General features: G+C 41.9%; 1 protein-coding gene across 1 annotated transcript in view; it reads left to right on the top strand.

The window, feature by feature from the left end:
• The first annotated feature begins 443 nt into the window (after positions 1 to 443).
• The window catches only part of LOC147025349 (uncharacterized), a 25,471-nt gene continuing 4,809 nt past the window's right edge, over positions 444 to 21,105 (top strand). The window contains 2 exon segments of the mRNA XM_085887075.1: positions 444 to 556; positions 12,975 to 13,192. Of these exon segments, the coding sequence (XP_085743201.1) occupies positions 444 to 556; positions 12,975 to 13,192 (331 nt within the window).

Here is a 21,105-nt window from a genome sequence, read left to right as displayed (position 1 = left end):
GCCTCCACCGGGATCGGGATCGCGATCCACTCCAGGCCACGCCTCCACCGGGATCGGGATCGCGATCCACTCCAGGCCACGCCTCCACCGGGATCGGGATCGCGATCCACTCCAGGCCACGCCTCCACCGGGATCGGGATCGCGATCCACTCCAGGCCACGCCTCCACCGGAATCTCGAGCTCTTGTGTGATTGGTCTGCTCCTATTTATATATGCAAGCCCCGCCTTGTCTATTTCCAAGGGACTTTTATGCCCTTTGTCTCTCTGTGTGTCCATGCGTCTGTCTGTCTGTCTGTCTGTCTCTGCACTTCGTCGCAGTTTGTTGTTTGGTGGTGAGCTCAGTGGTGACTGCAATGACTATTGGTCGAATTTAAAAGCCGGACGACGTGGTGGAGTTTTAAATCTCCAACAATATTAAAGGAGTTCACGCGACGTATGACGTCATGACGTCGTCACGTTTTATCGAAGTTGTCCCCGAGACCCCGACGCGTGAACGACGCCGTGAGGCGGCAACGAACAACAAACACCCTGGATTTTTGGTGCGAACCGTGGAGACGTATAAAAAAGGGGATCCGGGTGGTGTGATCACGTGACCCTGCGGTTGTGGTGAACGCAGCTGTTGTCTCTGTGATCACTCAAAACCACACAAACTGCAAACACTTCCCTCGTACCACAAGGTCCGATAGCAATGGGACAGCAAAGTCTTATGAATCGCCATCCCGGTGTTTCACACGCAGGGTGGTTCGGCAATGGGTGTGGCGACCTTCGTATGGGCCTTAAGCTGGCTGTCCCGTCTGCCGGAATTTGTTTGTGGACGTTAAAGATCCCACAATGCCCTTTGTGAAGTCGGTAAGCTATCTCCGGCACGCTCAAGAAATTATTCAAATTCCTGCCTTAACTCCACTTGCGGGAGAGGGATGGCAAATCGCCCGGAATGACTGGGGTTAAGAAGCTGCTTCAGCAGCTTCGGGAACACGGCACAAGTATGGCAAATAGGAATCTCAAGGACTCAAAAAAGATGTCCTATAGTTTTCAATGTGTTGTAGGATGTCCAGTAGTTGTCAATGTGTTGTAGGATGTCCAGTAGTTTTCAATGTCTTGTAAGATGTCCCATAGTTTCCAATGTCTTGTAGGATGTCCCATATTTTCAATGTCTTGTAAGATGTCCCATAGTTTTCAATGTCTTATAGGATGTCCCATATTTTCAATGTCTTGAAAGATGTCTCATAGTTTTCAATGTCTTGTCGGATGTCCCACAGTTTTTATTGTCTTGTGGGATGTGCCATTGTTTTCAATGTCTTATAGGATGTCCATATTTTCAATGTCTTGCAAGATGTCCCATAGTTAACAATGTCTTGTCGGATGTCCCATAGTTTTTATTGTCTTGTGGGATGTGCCATGGTTTTCAATGTTTTGCAGGATGTCTCATCGTTTCCAAGGTCTTGTAGGACGTCCCATAGTTTTCAATATCTTCCAGGATCTTCCATAGTTTCCAATGTCTTGAAGGACATCACACAGTTTTCAATGTTTTGTCGGATATCCCATAATTTCCAATGTCTTGTAAGATGTCCCATAGTTTTGAATGTCTTGTAGGATGTCCCATCGTTTTCAATGTCTTGTGGGATGTCCCATACTTTTAAATGTGTTGTCGGATGTCCCATAGTTTTCAATGTCTTGTAGGATGTCCCATACTTTTAAATGTGTTGTCGGATGTCCCATAGTTTTCAATGTCTTGAAGGATGTCCCATTATTTTCAGTCTTGCAGGATGTCCCATAGTTTTCAATGTCTTGTGGGATGTGCCATCGTTTTCAATGTTTTGCAGGATGTCTCATCATTTTCAAGGTCTTGTAGGACGTCCTATAGTTTTCAATATGTTGCAGGATCTTCCATAGTTTCCAATGTCTTGAAGGACATCACACAGTTTTCAATGTCTTGTAGGATGTCCCCTGATTTTCAATGTCTTGTCGGATGTCCCATCGTTTTCAATGTTTTGCAGGATGTCTCATCGTTTTCAATATCTTGTAGGACATTCCATAGTTTTCAATGTCTTGTCGGATCTCCCATAGTTTTCAATGTCTTGTGGAATGTCACATAGTTTTCTATGTCTTGTGGTACGTTCCATAGTTTTCAATGTGTTGTAGGATGTCCCATAGTTTTCAATGAGTTGTAGGATGTCCCATAGTTTTATGTGTTGTAGGATGTCCCATAGTTTTTATTGTCTTGTGGGATGTGCCATGGTTTTCAATGTTTTGCAGGATGTTTCATCGTTTCCAAGGTCTTGTAGGACGTCCCATAGTTTTCAATATCTTCCAGGATCTTCCATAGTTTCCAATGTCTTGAAGGACATCACACAGTTTTCAATGTTTTGTCGGATATCCCATAGTTTCCAATGTCTTGTAGGATGTCCCATAGTTTCCAATGTCTTGTAAGGTGTCCCATAGTTTTGAATGTCTTGTAGGATGTCCCATCGTTTTCAATGTCTTGTGGGATGTCCCATACTTTTAAATGTGTTGTCAGATGTCCCATAGTTTTCAATGTCTTGTAGGATGTCCCATACTTTTAAATGTGTTGTCGAATGTCCCATAGTTTTCAATGTCTTATAGGATGTCCCATTATTTTCAGTCTTGCAGGATGTCCCATAGTTTTCAATGTCTTGTGGGATGTGCCATCGTTTTCAATGTTTTGCAGGATGTCTCATCATTTTCAAGGTCTTGTAGGACGTCCTATAGTTTTCAATATCTTGCAGGATCTTCCATAGTTTCCAATGTCTTGAAGGACATCACACAGTTTTCAATGTCTTGTAGGATGTCCCCTGATTTTCAATGTCTTGTCGGATGTCCCATCGTTTTCAATGTTTTGCAGGATGTCTCATCGTTTTCAATATCTTGTAGGACATTCCATAGTTTTCAATGTCTTGTCGGATCTCCCATAGTTTTCAATGTCTTGTGGAATGTCACATAGTTTTCTATGTCTTGTGGTACGTTCCATAGTTTTCAATGTGTTGTAGGATGTCCCATAGTTTTCAATGAGTTGTAGGATGTCCCATAGTTTTATGTGTTGTAGGATGTCCCATAGTTTTTATTGTCTTGTGGGATGTGCCATGGTTTTCAATGTTTTGCAGGATGTTTCATCGTTTCCAAGGTCTTGTAGGACGTCCCATAGTTTTCAATATCTTCCAGGATCTTCCATAGTTTCCAATGTCTTGAAGGACATCACACAGTTTTCAATGTTTTGTCGGATATCCCATAGTTTCCAATGTCTTGTAGGATGTCCCATAGTTTCCAATGTCTTGTAAGGTTTCCCATAGTTTTGAATGTCTTGTAGGATGTCCCATCGTTTTCAATGTCTTGTGGGATGTCCCATACTTTTAAATGTGTTGTCAGATGTCCCATAGTTTTCAATGTCTTGTAGGATGTCCCATACTTTTAAATGTGTTGTCGAATGTCCCATAGTTTTCAATGTCTTATAGGATGTCCCATTATTTTCAGTCTTGCAGGATGTCCCATAGTTTTCAATGTCTTGTGGGATGTGCCATCGTTTTCAATGTTTTGCAGGATGTCTCATCATTTTCAAGGTCTTGTAGGACGTCCTATAGTTTTCAATATCTTGCAGGATCTTCCATAGTTTCCAATGTCTTGAAGGACATCACACAGTTTTCAATGTCTTGTAGGATGTCCCCTGATTTTCAATGTCTTGTCGGATGTCCCATCGTTTTCAATGTTTTGCAGGATGTCTCATCGTTTTCAATATCTTGTAGGACATTCCATAGTTTTCAATGTCTTGTCGGATCTCCCATAGTTTTCAATGTCTTGTGGAATGTCACATAGTTTTCTATGTCTTGTGGTACGTTCCATAGTTTTCAATGTGTTGTAGGATGTCCCATAGTTTTCAATGAGTTGTAGGATGTCCCATAGTTTTATGTGTTGTAGGATGTCCCATAGTTTTTATTGTCTTGTGGGATGTGCCATGGTTTTCAATGTTTTGCAGGATGTTTCATCGTTTCCAAGGTCTTGTAGGACGTCCCATAGTTTTCAATATCTTCCAGGATCTTCCATAGTTTCCAATGTCTTGAAGGACATCACACAGTTTTCAATGTTTTGTCGGATATCCCATAGTTTCCAATGTCTTGTAGGATGTCCCATAGTTTCCAATGTCTTGTAAGGTGTCCCATAGTTTTGAATGTCTTGTAGGATGTCCCATCGTTTTCAATGTCTTGTGGGATGTCCCATACTTTTAAATGTGTTGTCAGATGTCCCATAGTTTTCAATGTCTTGTAGGATGTCCCATACTTTTAAATGTGTTGTCGGATGTCCCATAGTTTTCAATGTCTTGAAGGATGTCCCATTATTTTCAGTCTTGCAGGATGTCCCATAGTTTTCAATGTCTTGTGGGATGTGCCATCGTTTTCAATGTTTTGCAGGATGTCTCATCATTTTCAAGGTCTTGTAGGACGTCCTATAGTTTTCAATATCTTGCAGGATCTTCCATAGTTTCCAATGTCTTGAAGGACATCACACAGTTTTCAATGTCTTGTAGGATGTCCCCTGATTTTCAATGTCTTGTCGGATGTCCCATCGTTTTCAATGTTTTGCAGGATGTCTCATCGTTTTCAATATCTTGTAGGACATTCCATAGTTTTCAATGTCTTGTCGGATCTCCCATAGTTTTCAATGTCATGTGGAATGTCACATAGTTTTCTATGTCTTGTGGTACGTTCCATAGTTTTCAATGTGTTGTAGGATGTCCCATGGTTTTCAATGAGTTGTAGGATGTCCCATAGTTTTATGTGTTGTAGGATGTCCCATAGTTTTTATTGTCTTGTGGGATGTGCCATGGTTTTCAATGTTTTGCAGGATGTTTCATCGTTTCCAAGGTCTTGTAGGACGTCCCATAGTTTTCAATATCTTCCAGGATCTTCCATAGTTTCCAATGTCTTGAAGGACATCACACAGTTTTCAATGTTTTGTCGGATATCCCATAGTTTCCAATGTCTTGTAGGATGTCCGATAGCTTCCAATGTCTTGTAAGATGTCCCATAGTTTTGAATGTCTTGTAGGATGTCCCATCGTTTTCAATGTCTTGTGGGATGTCCCATACTTTTAAATGTGTTGTCGGATGTCCCATAGTTTTCAATGTCTTGTAGGATGTCCCATACTTTTAAATGTGTTGTCGGATGTCCCATAGTTTTCAATGAGTTGTAGGATGTCCCATAATTTTATGTGTTGTAGGATGTCCCATAGTTTTCAATCTGTTGTAGGACGTCCCATAGTTTTCAGTCTTGCAGGGTGTCACATAGTTTCCAATGCATTGCAGGATGTCTCATCATTTTTAATATCTTGCAGGATGTCCCATAGTTTTCAATGTCTTGTGGTACGTCCCATAGTTTTCAATGTGTTGAAGGATGTCCCATAGTTTTCAATGTGTTGTAGGATGTCCCATAGTTTTCAGTCTTGCAGGGTGTCACATAGTTTCCAATGCATTGCAGGATGTCTCATCATTTTTAATATCTTGCAGGATGTCCCATAGTTTTCAATGTCTTGTGGTACGTCCCATAGTTTTCAATGTGTTGAAGGATGTCCCATAGTTTTCAATGTGTTGTAGGATGTCCCATAGTTTTCAATGTGTTGTAGGATGTCCCATAGTTTTCAATGTGTTGTCGGATGTCCCATAGTTTTCAATGTGGTGTACGATGTCCCATAGTTTTCAATGTGTTGTAGGACGTCCCATAGTTTTCAATGTGGTGTAAGATGTCCCATAGTTTTCAGTGTTGCAGGGTGTCACATAGTTTCCAATGCTTTGCAGGATGTCTCATCATTTTCAATATCTTGCAGGATGTCCCATAGTTTTCAATGTCTTGTGGAATGTCCCATAGTTTTCTATGTCTTGTGGTACGTCCCATAGGTTTCATTGTGTTGTAGGATGTCCCATCGTTTTCAATGTATTGTGGGATGTCCCATCGTTTTCAATGTTTTGCATTGTGCCCCATAGTTTTCAATGTGTTGCATGATGTTCCATAGTTTTAAATGTGTTGTAGGAGATGCCATAGTTTTGAGTCTTGCAGGGTGTCACATAGTTTCCAATGTTTGGCACGATGCCTCATCATTTTCAATATCTTGCAGGATGTCCCATAGTTTTCAATGTGTTGTAGGATGTCCCATAGTTTTCAATGTGTTGTATGATGTTCCATAGTTTTAAATGTGTTGTAGGAGATGCCATAGTTTTGAGTCTTGCAGGGTGTCACATAGTTTCCAATGTTTGGCACGATGCCTCATCATTTTCAATATCTTGCAGGATGTCCCATAGTTTTCAATGTGTTGTAGGATGTCCCATAGTTTTGAATGTCTTGTAGGATGTCCCATCATTTTCAATATCTTGCAGGATGTCCCATAGTTTTGAATGTCTTGTAGGATGTCCCATCGTTTTCAATGTCTTGCGGGATGTCCCATCGTTTTCAATGTTTTGCAGGATGTCTCATCGTTTTCAATGTTTTGCAGGATGTCTCATCGTTTTCAATGTTTTGCAGGATGTCCCATCGTTTTCAATATTTTCTAGGACATCCCATAGTTTTCAATGTCTTGTAGGATCTCCCATAGTTTTCTATGTCTTGTGGAATGTCATATAGTTTTCTATGTCTTGTGGTACGTCGCATAGTTTTCAATGTCTTGTGGAATGTCATATAGTTTTCTATGTCTTGTGGTACGTCCCATAGTTTTCAATGTCTTGTGGAATGTCATATAGTTTTGTATGTCTTGTGGTACGTCCCATAGTTTTCAATGTCTTGTGGAATGTCATATAGTTTTGTATGTCTTGTGGTACGTCGCATAGTTTTCAATGTGGTGTCGGATGTCCCATAGTTTTCCATGTCTTGCAAGGTGGTCCTTAGTTTTCAGTGTCTTCTAGGATGTCCCATAGTTTTCAATGTCTTATAGAATGTCCGATTATTATTATTTTTTAACCATAGCTGTCTCTATACATCGTATCTTGCACGAGCCTTATCAGATGTCCTAACGGTTGGTGTTGGCTTCATGGTTAAGGTGGCTGCTTTAATATCTTCAGGTCTTAAGTTTGAGCTGCTGTTGTGTTGTTGAATTAACACCGGGTGGGGTTGATTCAGTCTGTCATCCTTCTGAGATTGCCGAAATGAGTACCAGTGTAGTGGTAATCGGGGCACTGCATCAGCGGCACAGCCTCACCACAGAGAATGATGCAACCAGCAGCCACAATCTGCACACGATCATTATAGGATGTCGTCCGGTATAGTTATTTTTTACCATAGATTTCCGAATATATTATCTTACATGAGTCTTATAGGATGTCCTGCAGTAACACACTTTCCTATAAGAATCCTATATGATCAGTTGGGTAAATGTTTACTTGTGAATCTATTTTTCTGTTCCTCTTGGGTCTCCTTTTACTGGGTCAAGCACTTTCAGATTCTGAAGTCATCACAGCATCCTGCCTGACCCCCACCAGCAGAATGACCTGCTGTCTGCATTTTGTTAAAACATTCAATTCTCCTGTCTTTGTTTGTCCTGATACTTTCCACACCTCCACTCTTCATGCTGATGACGTCATCATTGTGTTGTGCTCCAGACGTCATAAATTAACCTTTGGGATTGGAGGGGACAGACTGTGGCTCCAGGATGCGTGTGTGTGTGTGTGTGTGTGTGTGTGTGTGTGTTTATATATATATATATATATATATATATATATATATATATATATATATATATATATACATACATACATATATAGTTTATATATTTAAAACGTATCAACATTTAAAAGCATATAATCGATCAGAGACATAGATGAAGGAATCCCTTGTTATTGTTTCCTTTCTAATGCATAAAGTCCGGTCTCCTTTGACTGTTTTTAAAGTCCGTTGTGGTTCCATTCTGAAAACAGATAAATATCTCAAGTAAATCAACACAGTGTTTAGAATAAGCTCTTTATTTAAAAGTTTACATCTACAGTAATGTTTAAAGTAAGCACAGCAAAGGTTATAAAACAAGAGGCAGAAGCGGCACTTGTTACTGTTGCCAAGCAACCAATTCCAATGTCAGCTCCATGTCTACCGGCAGTGAGCAGACAGAGGCTGCACAGGCCGACTCTTATTCGCGGATATTTTCGTTTATGGACAATTTCGGACTGTTTTGTGATTTTTTCCTGGTATATAGGCTTTGAGTTGCAGTAGTATGCAGAATCTCAGCTTTCTATCCCACCTCGAAGGTACGAAACATTAATAAAAGTGATTAAATCAAATCCAATGAGTCACTCAGTCAGTCAGTCAGTGGTTTAACAAAAAAAAGGTACATATATATATACATACACACACACACACACACGCACAGTATATTCATTCCTTTCTCCTCTTCACAAACTGGTGTGCCTGAAAAAATATTTAGTCTGTCTGCCGCACAGCGGGTGACGGGGTTTTGCACTCGCTTCTGTGTATCTGTCTCTCAGTCAGGCCAGTCCATAACACTTTACCATTTGAGCTTTTGTCATCAAATTTTCAAGAATTTTAGGATCAATGTTGTCTACTGCGATGAGGCTGAGTATTTGGGTCTGTCATTGTCCCACGACAGGCAGGTCAGTGTTCTTTCTGTCTTCTACCATCTCCTCTCCGGCCTCATCCACCTCCCACCCCCGGCTCTGTCTGAGATATGCCCCCCCCTCATATTTCTGCAGGGTGCTCAATATCCTCCAGCAACCTCCTTCTGGTAAAACGACCAAAATCAAGAATCACTGCTCACCTTCACTCTTTCATTCCTCTTTTTCCGCCTTTGGAACAAACTCCCACACTCTCTTCAATCCCATTCTTCCCTCCAGGTCTTCAAAACAGCTGTTCACCACCACCTCTTATCGTCCCCCATCCAAATCCTTGATCTTTTCTACCCCCGCAAATCTGCCCCAAACCCACCTACTTCAAATTCCTTGCTTTCCTTTCAGAAAGTCCCCGTTGTGTAAGGACCCGAAAGTCCCTGTCATATAAGGATCTGAAAGTCTCTGTGGTGTCTATCTTGTTTACCCTGTGTACTTCACCACATCCCTCTCTCTTTCACAGATCTCCTCATGTCTCTGTTCCCCACTGTTTTTTTCCTTCCCTATCCCACCCCTCTTGTCTCCTGCTCCCCTTGTTGTACATTCTGTGTGTTAGCTCTCATATGAGCCTCGACAGTGTATAGAAAAAATAATAGAAAAAAAAGAAACCTTTATTATGAGAATATGGAAAACATACATTCATAATTGGGTCAAAGTGTCAAAGGGCAAAGTCACTGTGAGTAGAAATAGCCCATATTAGCCCACCTGCCACTGTGCAGGGCAAGACAGCCAGGTTATGTCATCATTTCCCTGTATCTTATTTTCTTTTCCATTTTGACTTTTTTCATCAAATTTTTATCAAACCTTTATTATGAGAACATGGAACACACTAATTAATCATATTTACTGATTTTTTTTAGCTGTTGTTTTTGTCAAGTTTAGTTTGAGTATGAAGTGGACACGGACGGGCTTTGAATTTTGGGATGCTTTCTCGTGACCCCGTGTGCGGAGCGAAAAGCGGGGTTAAGGAATTTGTTCACTTTGTCTGTCTGTCTGTCCACCGACGTCAGTCTATGATTGTGGAACAACTTAATTTCAATTGAATGTTATATTTTGAACACAAATCGAAACATGAACCTGTAGTTTCGCAGAACTTCGGTTCTCAATTTGGCAAATTTCCAAGCACACATGCGCACAGAGGAATAAGATAGTTGTTTTAGTCCATCGTCCTGTCTGACAGTCAAACAGAATTGAAAATCATTCCAAAAAGTAAAATTACTGTTCACAAACAACAGGCATGAATAACTAATGTTATTCTTATGTTAAATAAGGTGGTGTAAAAGATGCTGCACCAATGGCGGTAAACTTTCTGGGAAAAGTTTTTCTTTTTTCTGCAACCTTTAAAAGTTTAATTTTATTTTAATTGAATTATATGCAGTATTTGAACACTGTAGAGCACAAATCGGCTTATTGGCGCTTTCAAAACATTCCAGTTTAGCTGTACTTGCACAAAACATTAGACCATTTTATGCCATCTCGACCAATCAAATTTTCCACCGGCGTTCTCAGTGTTGGGGGGAATATCGAGATTTAGACAAAATCAAAGCTCATAGGAAATATAGATCATGCTGGAAAATGCAATGCAAGAATTTAAAAGACCCTTCCCATTGTCATTTTTCTCAATACTGCGTGAAATAAGTTGATTTATGAACTCTCTGTTTTGATTTTGTGTTTCATTTCGAAAAGCAAAACCTTATTCCCCAAATTCTGTGGTTTTTGAGCTGCTGGCCTGTGGTGTTTCATTTTTACTCAGAGCGATGAGCGAGCCCAGATTCAGATGTGCAGTACATCACAGTAATGTGAACACTACAAATACAGTATGAGGTTCTTAATGGTTATGAATTTACATCAGCATGCATGGTTGTGACATAATGTAAATAATTTCAAATCGACAAGGATGTAACCATTATAGATATGTCAAACGAAATCCGTCAAACATGCATCCCAGCTTCTGCTTGCAGTCTGCAAGCATGTCCCACTGCTATATATCATGTATAATTGTACTCGCAGCTTACCTGCCCTTCCAGTTGACGGATAGGTGTTATTTGCTGAATAAAGTATGTAGGCTGTAAATAAAACGTGATGGATGTTTGTTTGTTGTACTCTTTGGCATTATATGCCATGAAAATGACAAACCTTTTTTTGAATGATTCAAAGCATTAATGTGCATGAATCCCAGGAAAAGAATGAGGCAGGGAATTTCAGGGTGGTGCTCTAATGAAACACACACTCCTCATGGGAGTGTAATACCCCCTTCCTCTGGTGGGGGTCAGTAAAGCACTTGCACTATAATAACAATAATAAAATGAGTTCCCTTCCAAGGAACTTCAACGCAGGAGGAGCTTGGCCATTGCGTAAATTTATGCCTGTGCTATTGTTGCCAACATATGTTTGTCCATGCTCTATCCTTTTTAAATACTGAGTGTCAATCAAGGAAGTAGCATGTACCATTGTTTAAGTCTTTGCTATGACTTTGCCAGGATTCCAACTGGCGACCTCCTAGAGTCTAGATTCAGAGCCGACACACTAACCATTCCCCACACATTGAGTCTGGTTAAACTATGCCACTCACGAATGCCGCATGTGCAGTGCAAAATTGCAAGTCATCTTCACAGCAGACTTGTAATACCCTCTTCCACCACTACCATCAGGTGGCACCACACATTACGGTTGATGACAAACACTGACCGTGTTTTTTCAGTTTTATTATATTGATGAGCAGAATACCCGCCCTACGGGCGATCTTGTTCCAAGCATGTAAAAAGTTCTTCTAACGCATACCTTTATTTGGGCGGTGTATAGGCAACTGACAGCGCTATACAGGCGAAAGCAAAACAACCTGGATTACGTACAGGAACTAAAACATACCGACTGCTTATAATTCCAAACGCCTCACTCCACTGGAAAACGTGGGGTCAGGAATGCTGCACTGGACTGTACTGTAAATGATGGGACTTGTAATACCTTCCCCCACCTGGAGGAGGTGGTACTACATGATACACATTTACATAGAAAATTTGTTTCCCCCCACCCCCCACAGTCCACTGCAATGATAAAAAAAACCTTGTTCAGTGTCTTTTTTTCAGTATTCAGTATCTTCTGGCCATAACGTCATATCATCTGCAGCATTAAAAAATATAATTGTAGCTTTTGTTATGTGTACTTTGAAGACCAAAAAGGTATTATGAAAGTTCAATATTGTGGCCTGAACCTGCCCTTTGTTTCGTGCATTTTAAAACCTTGAGAAACAATAAGTTAGTGCTATTCTTGGTACATTGTGTAAAAACAACTTTTAATGACAGAGTCTCTGCCTTTCAGGGACATTGACCTCTACCTACTAGGTGGTGTGTGTGTGTGTGTGTTTGTGTGTGTGTGTTATTGCTTGTTATCTCCATATGCAGGTTTCAGAATGTGGAACGGAGTCCTTCCAGGTCTCAAAGTATCCACCTCCGTTTCAGTAAGGGGATGTCACGATTTATGGACCAAGCTGTGAAGTTTTCCTGCTCCCAAAGTTTTGTTCTGAGGACTCTTTTCATGGACCCACTGTGCCCCCCGACAGCTTCCTTCCGTGAGTATTACTTCCTTGTTTTCAGCGATTGCTTTTGGTTCATGTTTCCATGAGTTTTGTGGAACTGGGATGTTGAGACTTTTGCAGATGTGCCAGTGGATTACTCTACATACGTTGTTGTCCCTTTGGGTGTACAGCTACTCTGACACGAGTGTTTTTTACATCCTCATCGGAGGTGGCTCATACTTTCTGTTTCTACCTTGTAGAACCTTCACTTGTTCAATTGACTCAATCCTGACATCCATTTTCTTAATTGTGTAGTGTCCTTGGTCTTGGGTATTTATAATGATTCGTTCTCCATCCCAGTTGAGCAGACCTCTTCTTATCCATTCCAAGGAAACTTCTTTGTTGACTCCCAATCTGTCCAACTCTTTTCTTTTTTAAATGTGTTACCTTCTGTTATCTGACAAAGGACAGATGAGCTCCCTTCGGGAACTAATAGCCATCCAGTACGGAGATGGTGTCTCCTAAAAAACACCTCATGGGGAAAGGAAAATTACATTTTTTTCGCCTTGCATATGCAGGGTGTTTCAAAAAGAGTGATGCAACTTTAAATGTTTATTTACAAAGAAACAGAAACCTCAGGAATGTGAACCAAATTTATTGAAAGCTTATGACATGGTATTTTCTGTCACTGATTGCCATTGCAGGAAGTCACTGCGAGAGTTAGTGAAAGTTCAAGGTCTGAAATTGGCATTTACGCAAAATCCTTGTAATTGACCTTCTCGATGTGTGCCCCCTCTGCAGTTCAGAGAGGCATTGATCCTGACTCTAAAGTTCTGTACAACGTTCCTGTAGGTCTGATATGGCACTGCTTGGAGGTAGTCTGACACCTCCTGCTTCAGATCATCTAGTGAGCAGGGCGTCTGGCATAGACAGAGTCCTTGGCAGCACCCCAGAACCAGTAGTCCAGACGGTTCAAGTCTGGGCTATGGGCTACCCAGTCATGAGCGGAACCCAGAGTAACAACACGGTTTCTGAAGAGCTGCCACCGGAAAGTGATGGTATCACCAACTGTATGTGGGGATGCACCATCCTGCATAAACCAGGTCATGTTGAGATGGTTTTGGTTTGAGGTGACCTTTTGGGCTAGATCATTATGGAACTTCTGGACATGGTCTGGTAGCACTTACCATTGATCATCACCGTCCTGCTGTTGTAATTTTCAAACCAGTTAGGCACTAGCATTCCCCATCTGGCATTGAAGACACAGAAGCATTTGACCTTCGGCCCTTTCACGTACATCTCAGTGATCTCCTCAGGTGGTGTTGCTCCCCAGAAAATGTTGTTGTGGCAACTGCAACAACATTTTCTTTGTTGTTGTGGTTCAGTGATGAAGCCCATTTCAAGTGGAAATGGGCTTCCTCACTGAACCAGATCAGGTTGATCCAGTTTGGGTACTGCTCCATCCTGTCACTGAGCCAATTGCACATATCAAGTCTCCTTCTCATGTCATCTTGACTCAGTTTATGCCTAATCGAGATGATGTATGGGAAAGCATCAGTTCCTGAGTGAGGATATGCCAGACTGATGTTGGTTTGATGCCTAGCTCCCAGGAGCACCGGCAGTGGGACTTCTTGAGACTGTCCACTTCAGAATCTAGCACGGCATTGATGTTGGCTTGGCTCTTGGTTTCTGATGCCACTATTTCCCTCGCTCTGGTTGTGCACTGTACCCTTGTGCTCAAAATGTTTCACAATATGTTGATTGGCACAATTTGTTGGTCCATCACGTGTTCTGAGGTCATTTTCCCGGCAAAACCTCTGGTGGGTGTCTACATATGATTTAGTCTCATACCACCCACACAGCCACCACTTTTGTCTTCTGCTTCACTGTCAATGCCATAGTTAAGCTATGGAGCTGGAAATCACAGTGAAGAAATACCATGATAATACCAGAAAACCCTGAAAAGAAAAACGGTGTAGGTCAAAAAACAAAGAAATGGCAGGAAGTCAAAGTTGTATCAATCTTTTTGAAACACCATGTAGATAACCTCTCCTGTACTGTTGTGGTCTTGTGAAGAGATTTCCTTGTTTCAAGACTAGGTGAAGTTTTTGTCAGTTTTTCCTCTTATTTTTCTCAGTAGCCCTTCACATTTAGTGACTCTCAGCCTTGATTTGGGCAAATTTCAACAAAAATAAATAAATATATATTTATGTCTTTTAAGCATCACATAGAACTTGATGCAGAAGTTTTGGTGCGAGAATGAGATAAATGTTATCAGCCGGTGGCCCGTTACTTCAGAACCTGTGTTCTTCTACAGCTGCAGACATTCGCAAGTAGCACGTGCATGAGATTTCCAATGCTACACGCTTCACTCAGCCACCAGACCGGTTTCATCATTTGTTGGTGAGTCTTAACTCTCTGGTCAGCCAAAGCTGACCAAAGCAAAATCTCGGGTGGCTCCATATCTAGAATTGTTCGGAATACATTATTCTACACGTGTACAAATTTTGGTGCTTTTATGCAAATTTGAACAATTGGTTTGCTCTGTTGCAGTACTAAAAAGCTTCCCATAAGAGAGGTGATCTATCCTTTACCCTTCTCAATGCATCACATTTAAGATCCCATGAGACATGGGGATGGGGCTAATCTGAACACGCATTTAAGGAAATAACTGTCAGAGGACCTGGATGTGTGGATGCATTCATCAGACCGGATTCTGAAATCTGTAATAATATAAAATATATATGTATATATATATATATATATATATATATATATATATATATATATATATATATATATATATATATATATATATATATATATTGTTATGGAAATGGCCCTTATTGGGCTACTAAATATAGGATTAGCTCAGATCCCCCATTAAATGCATGTTTAGCTAGGTTGTTTGGTAAAATGGACGTTACATGTGTGCCGGGAGGTGTAGGATGCATGTTTATTGTTCGTACAGTGGTGGTGTGCCAAGGGCTCCCTCTTCTTCCTCCCCTCTCCGGACGATAGGCCCCGTCCAGTCGGCTGAGAGGGTGTGGCCAAAAAGAGGAAGTGAAACTAAGGGGAGGAGTTTGTCAGCTTCGCTGAGAGAGGCGTGCTCAGGGTCGAAGCGAGTGAACGAAAGAGAAACTGTGGTGAAAAAGTTCCGTTTTGGGGGAAACAGTCGCTCTCGAGGTGTGCTGGTGTTTTCGAAGCAAGCGAACAAAGACCTCACTGGAGAGAGAAAGGGTTGAGTGTGTGGAAACAGTTGCTCTCGAGGCGTGCTCGTGGTTCGAGGCAAGCGAACGAAGGGGGGACAGTGTGGAATCTTCCGGGAGAGACGCTGAGCCTGAGCGCGCTGAGTCTGCCTTTTGGGGCAGTGGGAGAGGTGGCCTGTACGTCGAGTCGGCGATCGACTCTTATGAGGAGGTGATTCTGCAGTGAGAAAAACGGCAGCCGGCTTTGAGAGGCGAGCATGGAAAAGGAAAGAAAAGGTGATTCTGCGGAGAAAGAACCCAAGAGGACGGAGTTGCGAAGTCGGGCTTCGAGGCGGGAAGGCAAGAGGGGAAACAATGGAGCCTCTGATGGTCCTTGCTCACCTCACGGCTCGACACGTTTGCCGATCCGCTTGCCGGAGCCCAGCACCTCGATTTGGGCCTTGTCTGGTGAACAGGCCAGGCCTGGATTTGTGTGCTGGACCTTGGGAGAGATCATCTGAGGCCCATCGTTGATCTGGCGGTCTTGTGCCATCGGCCTTGTGCAGGGTCGGAGCGCGCGGAGACCGCATGCGGTGCAGAAAAGGAAGAGTACGGCACCGCCATCTTGCCACGCGGCGCGTTCGAACTGGGGGCTTGAATTCGTGGACATCCGTTTGTTGCGAGCGACATTCGTGCTTTTTGACACTTTCCTCTCATCCATGAAACATCACCAAGTACTCTGTCTTGTCTGCATGCATGCTGTCTGTCTGTCTTGTCTGCACGTTGTATAAGGCATATCTCGGGAGTGACCCCCTCAAAACCTGTAGTCCATGGTTCCCTAGTTAAGAACGGGTTAAAGATTATTAATAAAAGCATTGTCGTCAATGTTTTGCTTGTGTCGTGTTCCCCGATGTTCCCCAATAAATCTGGTTGGTTCGTATTAAGTTGCCGCTATGGATTAATTTGTGTCGCGTCGAGGAACGATCTGTTCGATTGGTATATAAAACCAAAATGGTTTCAGACTGGCAGAAAATGCTCGGCATCTGACAAAATCAGCCTGTAACCGGGGTCTATTTCCCCAACTGGTAAGGTTCAGGATTACGTTGGTATCGCGATTGAAGACACGTGACCCGAGGCCTGTGCTGAGCTAGCCGGTGTTATAAACCCCGGAAACGGTGGTGGTGATGGTGGCGCCAAAGATCTGGTGAGAATCCTACCACCCCGGATCCGCAACAAAATATATATATATATATATATATATATATATATATATATATATATATATATATATATATATATATATATATATTCTGAAACGCAAAAGAAACTTACCACTTGCTTGAAATGTAATCAAATTGCAACAGTTCAAAATAAAACAAACCAACAATTGCTAATTGAAACATTGGCATTTTAGTGATGATATGTCAAGTTTTTGACCAAGATACACCATCTCATAAGTTTGTTCTTCAGTACAGAACAGCACGGGGTGCAATGTCAGTCCTCTTTCAATAGCGTGTGTGGCCACCATTGTTTTGGATACAGGCTGTGCATCGTCGGCGCATACTGCCTACCAGTCTTTGGATGGATTGCTGCTGGATTCTGTCCCACTCAGTCCTCAATGTCTGAAGCCATCTGACTTAGGACCATCTGCCTGTCCTGCCTTGCAGTGGTGACTCTTGGCCTCCCTGATCAAGGTCTGTCATCTGCAGAGTTGTGGAGGGTGTCTCTGCCCACCAGCGCCGATATCGTCTGGTGTGAACAGCCAAGGCGACGTGCCACCTCACGGTAGCTCAATCCGCCTTGCAGTATGCCCAAGGCACACTGTCGTTGATCCCTTGACAATCGTGGCATGTTGATTGAAATGCCCATTTTGCACTGGCCTTTTTAAAGCCAATATCAAGACATCACGTGCAGCTCATTAAAATCATCCCGTACCACTTAGCTAATCACTGACAGTAAAAACGGCTGTTCAACAGCTGTGCTATGAAGTGACCATTGAAGGTTCAAGTGACCATCCGTGACCGTTTTGTCTGACAGTGAGGACACTATTGTCCACAAATAAGTTCACACATTTACTACACGCAGTGTTGTTGTTGATATTTGAAGTCTTAAAAGGTGGTAAGTTTCTTTTGCGTTTCAGTATATATGTGTGTACTGTATATGTATATCTGACCCCTCCTCCACTCCTCCAGCCAAAGAAGCTGTGTAAAGCAACCCAAGAAGACCTACACAAGGTAAGTGCTATGCTATTTCGAACCCATCCGAGAGTTCCTCAACAACAATAAAGACGTTCACAAATCATGCACACATGCGAATCCCAATGCTACACACCCCCTTAGCTACCAGACCGGTTTCATCACTTATTGGCGAATCATCAATGATAGCGTAGACAGCAATGCATACCAATGAGGCTCCCAAGCATGTACCATGTGCAAACCTCAAAAGCAGTCAATATATAAATAAACCAATGTCGCCTGCAGGGTGACCCGTATCTTGCCAAAAGGTGACCACGTGTGACTTCTTTAAGGTCACACTGAGGTGAACAGAGCTGCTATCCACCAGGAGCGACTTCTTGAGGAATATCTGCCTACGAGAGATTCCGATGAGAATCGTTCTACAGAGTAACCATGAAAAATATGCTTTTGCCTCATAACATCACCAAATGACGTCATAATGTCTCAAGCTTGACATATCTAGAAAGCACTCATCGAGGTGTTCAATTTGAGGTACTACACGATATGGTTCCTAAAACTTTAAAATTTGACCTTGGGGTCAAATATGTTTGACCATCAGCGCTAACCATGAAGGTCAAGGCCAATCGCCACCAAAAATTAATCAGCTGAGCGCCAGACCATGAACTATATTCCCATGAAGTTTGAAGACGATCCGATCAAAATTACTCAAAAAATAAGTGTTTCGTCGACTCCCCTGATTTGCGACAGTGACCTTGACCTTTGACCTTGACCTTCAAAATTTTGTGCACTGAAAGGGACCTCTATAGGCCTCTGATATGCGAAGTTACAAAAATTTCCAATGATAACTGTGCTCTGCAGAATTTTTTATTCGTGATTACAGACAAACAAACAAACAAACAAAAAAAAACATACAAGCTGACTAACATATCTTGCAAAAACTTCGTTTTGGTAAGATAATAAAGACCCACCCACATCTCTCACCTGTAAATGGAGGGAATAGCTAATCAACTCACACCGAATCAACTAAACCGAGGTGGCTAGGATTATATAAATAATTGGTGCGGGTGGGGTACTATATGTGTGAATGTCATTATAGTTGTTGAGGAACTCTGGGAAGGGTTCAAAACAGCGTAGTGCTTACATTGTGTAGTTTTTCTTGTGTTGCTTTATGTAGCTTCTTCGGCTGGAGGAGTGTTGGAGGGATCAATTATTTATATAATCCTTGCTACCTGGGTTTAGTTGATTTGGTAAATATTTGTGTTTGTTGTTTTTTTATGTATTTTATGTGTGTGTGTGTGTGTGTGTGTGTGTGTGTGTGTGTGTGTGTGTGTGTGTGTGTGTGTGTGTGTGTGTGTGTGTGTGTGTGTGTGTGTGTGTCTGTGTGTGTGTGTCTGTGTGTGTGTGCAAGTTGCTGTTGTTGCCTGCTATTTCCATATGTGGGTGGGTTTCAGGAGGTGAAACTGAGATCTACATATATGTGAGTTTCAGAATGTGGAATGGAGTCCTCCCAGGGCAGGCTCAAAGTGTCCACCTTCATTTTCGGTAAGGGGTCACGATTCATGGACCAAGTTGTGATGTTTTCTGTTCTCAAGGTTTTGTGCCGAGGGCTCTCTACAGGATTGTCACTGAGTCCTGGACAGCTTCCAACTGTAGTTCGTTTGTAGTGATATTCCCAGGGATGGTTTTTAATATCTCTGTGAGGTTCTTTTTCATCATTCCCATGAGGTTCTTCATCATCACTGGTACAACTTTGGCATTCTTCATTCAGCTTCCAGGATCTTTTCACTTCATGCTTGATGTCATGGTATTTGATAATTTTCTTGATTTCTGCATTGTTAGTCCAAAATCACTGGTATTGACACACTCAATAAGCAACGCCTTCTTGTCTTTTTTTTTGTACCTAAGTATGATTTCTGGTCGCAATGCTTTGTTTTCGATGTTCACACTCGATGGGATCATAAGGTTGTACCTGAGCGGTACTTCAATGTTTTCAGTGATTGTTTTGGTTCATTTTTCCACAAATTTTCTGGAACTGGAATGTCAAAGATTTTGCAGATGTGCCAGTGGATTACTTTACAAACTCTGTCGTGTCGTTGTGTGTGCAGCTGTTGTGACATTTTTTTTTTCGTGTTCGGTCATTAAGCATCACATATTACTCTCTTTGCTAACCCCACCTCCACCCCTCACCTGTCTTTTTAGATTCTCGTGGAGGATCTCTAAGTCTTACTCACGTTGTTGTTCTTCATCTTCTTCTTGTGGACTTTTTTGTTTCACAGCCTACAGTTTTCATCGAAACTTCCTGAAACTTGGCGTATATATGTAAAAATTCCCTGCGCAGACAGTAACCATCTCCCATTTTGAAAATTTCTCCCAGAAAAAAAAGTTATGACGTCAAAATATCTCCGCTAATGGAAATCGCCGAAAAAATTATCTCCGAAACTAGGCAAGCTTTTTTAAATTCTGTTTTGGGGGAATCGAACAGGGCATTAGCAGAGATGAATTACTGCACATATGATACATCACTGTGACGTCATATCAATTTTATGACGTCATTCCTATTTTTGATATTTTTTGTTTCACAACCCAGAGTTTTCATCGGATCTTCGTGAAACTTGCCATCTATATGCAGAAAGCCCACGCGCAGACAGTAACCATCTCCGATTTTGGAAATTCTTCCTAGAAAAAAAGTTGACATCATAATATCGTCCCTAATGGAAATCGCCTATACCATTATCTCCGAAACTAGGCAAGCTGTTTGAATTTTGTTTGTGGGAATCAAGCCGGGCATTAGCAAGGATAATTTATCGCAAACCTGATACATCACAATGATGTCATATTCGTTTTTATGATGTCATCATTAAGAGGACGAGGATCTTAGCTCATTTGAGCTTGTTTTTTTTTCCTCCCCCACCCCTCCTCCCTTCTCTCACTTTCTGTCCCCTCCCTGCTCCTCCCCCTCCTAATAAAATGCAGCACTCTCCTCCCAATACATCTGTCTCTGCCCCTGTGTGTGTGTGGATCTCTCTCTCTCTCTCTCTCTCTCTCTCTCTCTCTCTCTCTCTCTCTCTCTCTCTCTCTCTCTCTCTCTCTCTCTCTCTTTCTCTTTCTCTTTCTCTTTCTCTTTCTCTTTCTCTTTCTCTTTCTCTTTCTCTTTCTCTTTCTCTTTCTCTTTCTCTTTCTCTTTCTCTTTCTCTTTCTCTTTCTCTTTCTCTTTCTCTTTCTCTTTCTCTTTCTCTTTCTCTTTCTCTTTCTCTTTCTCTTTCTCTTTCTCTTTCTCTTTCTCTTTCTCTTTTTCTCTTTCTCTTTCTCTTTCTCTTTCTCTTTCTCTTTCTCTTTCTCTTTCTCTTTCTCTTTCTCTTTCTCTTTCTCTCTCTTCTCTCTCTTCTCTCTCTCTCTCTTCCCTCCCACAGTGAATAGAAACGTTTGGTGAGGTGTTGCACTCTCCACCTCCCCACCTTCTCGCTCTCCCCTTCTTCATCCTCTCTCCCTCCCTCACCCCCCCCCCCCATTAATTGTCCCCATCAGCAGAGTGACGCGTTGTATTTGCTCGTACTAATTAGGACAACATATCTCTGAAACTACATTGACTTAAACAAATTT

The sequence above is a fragment of the Eptatretus burgeri genome, chromosome 6 (genome assembly GCF_056783735.1).
Source record: "Eptatretus burgeri isolate ZD-2024b chromosome 6, Ebu_testis_v1, whole genome shotgun sequence".
Taxonomy (NCBI): domain Eukaryota; kingdom Metazoa; phylum Chordata; class Myxini; order Myxiniformes; family Myxinidae; genus Eptatretus; species Eptatretus burgeri.
This window is presented reverse-complemented; position numbering and strand designations above follow the sequence as displayed.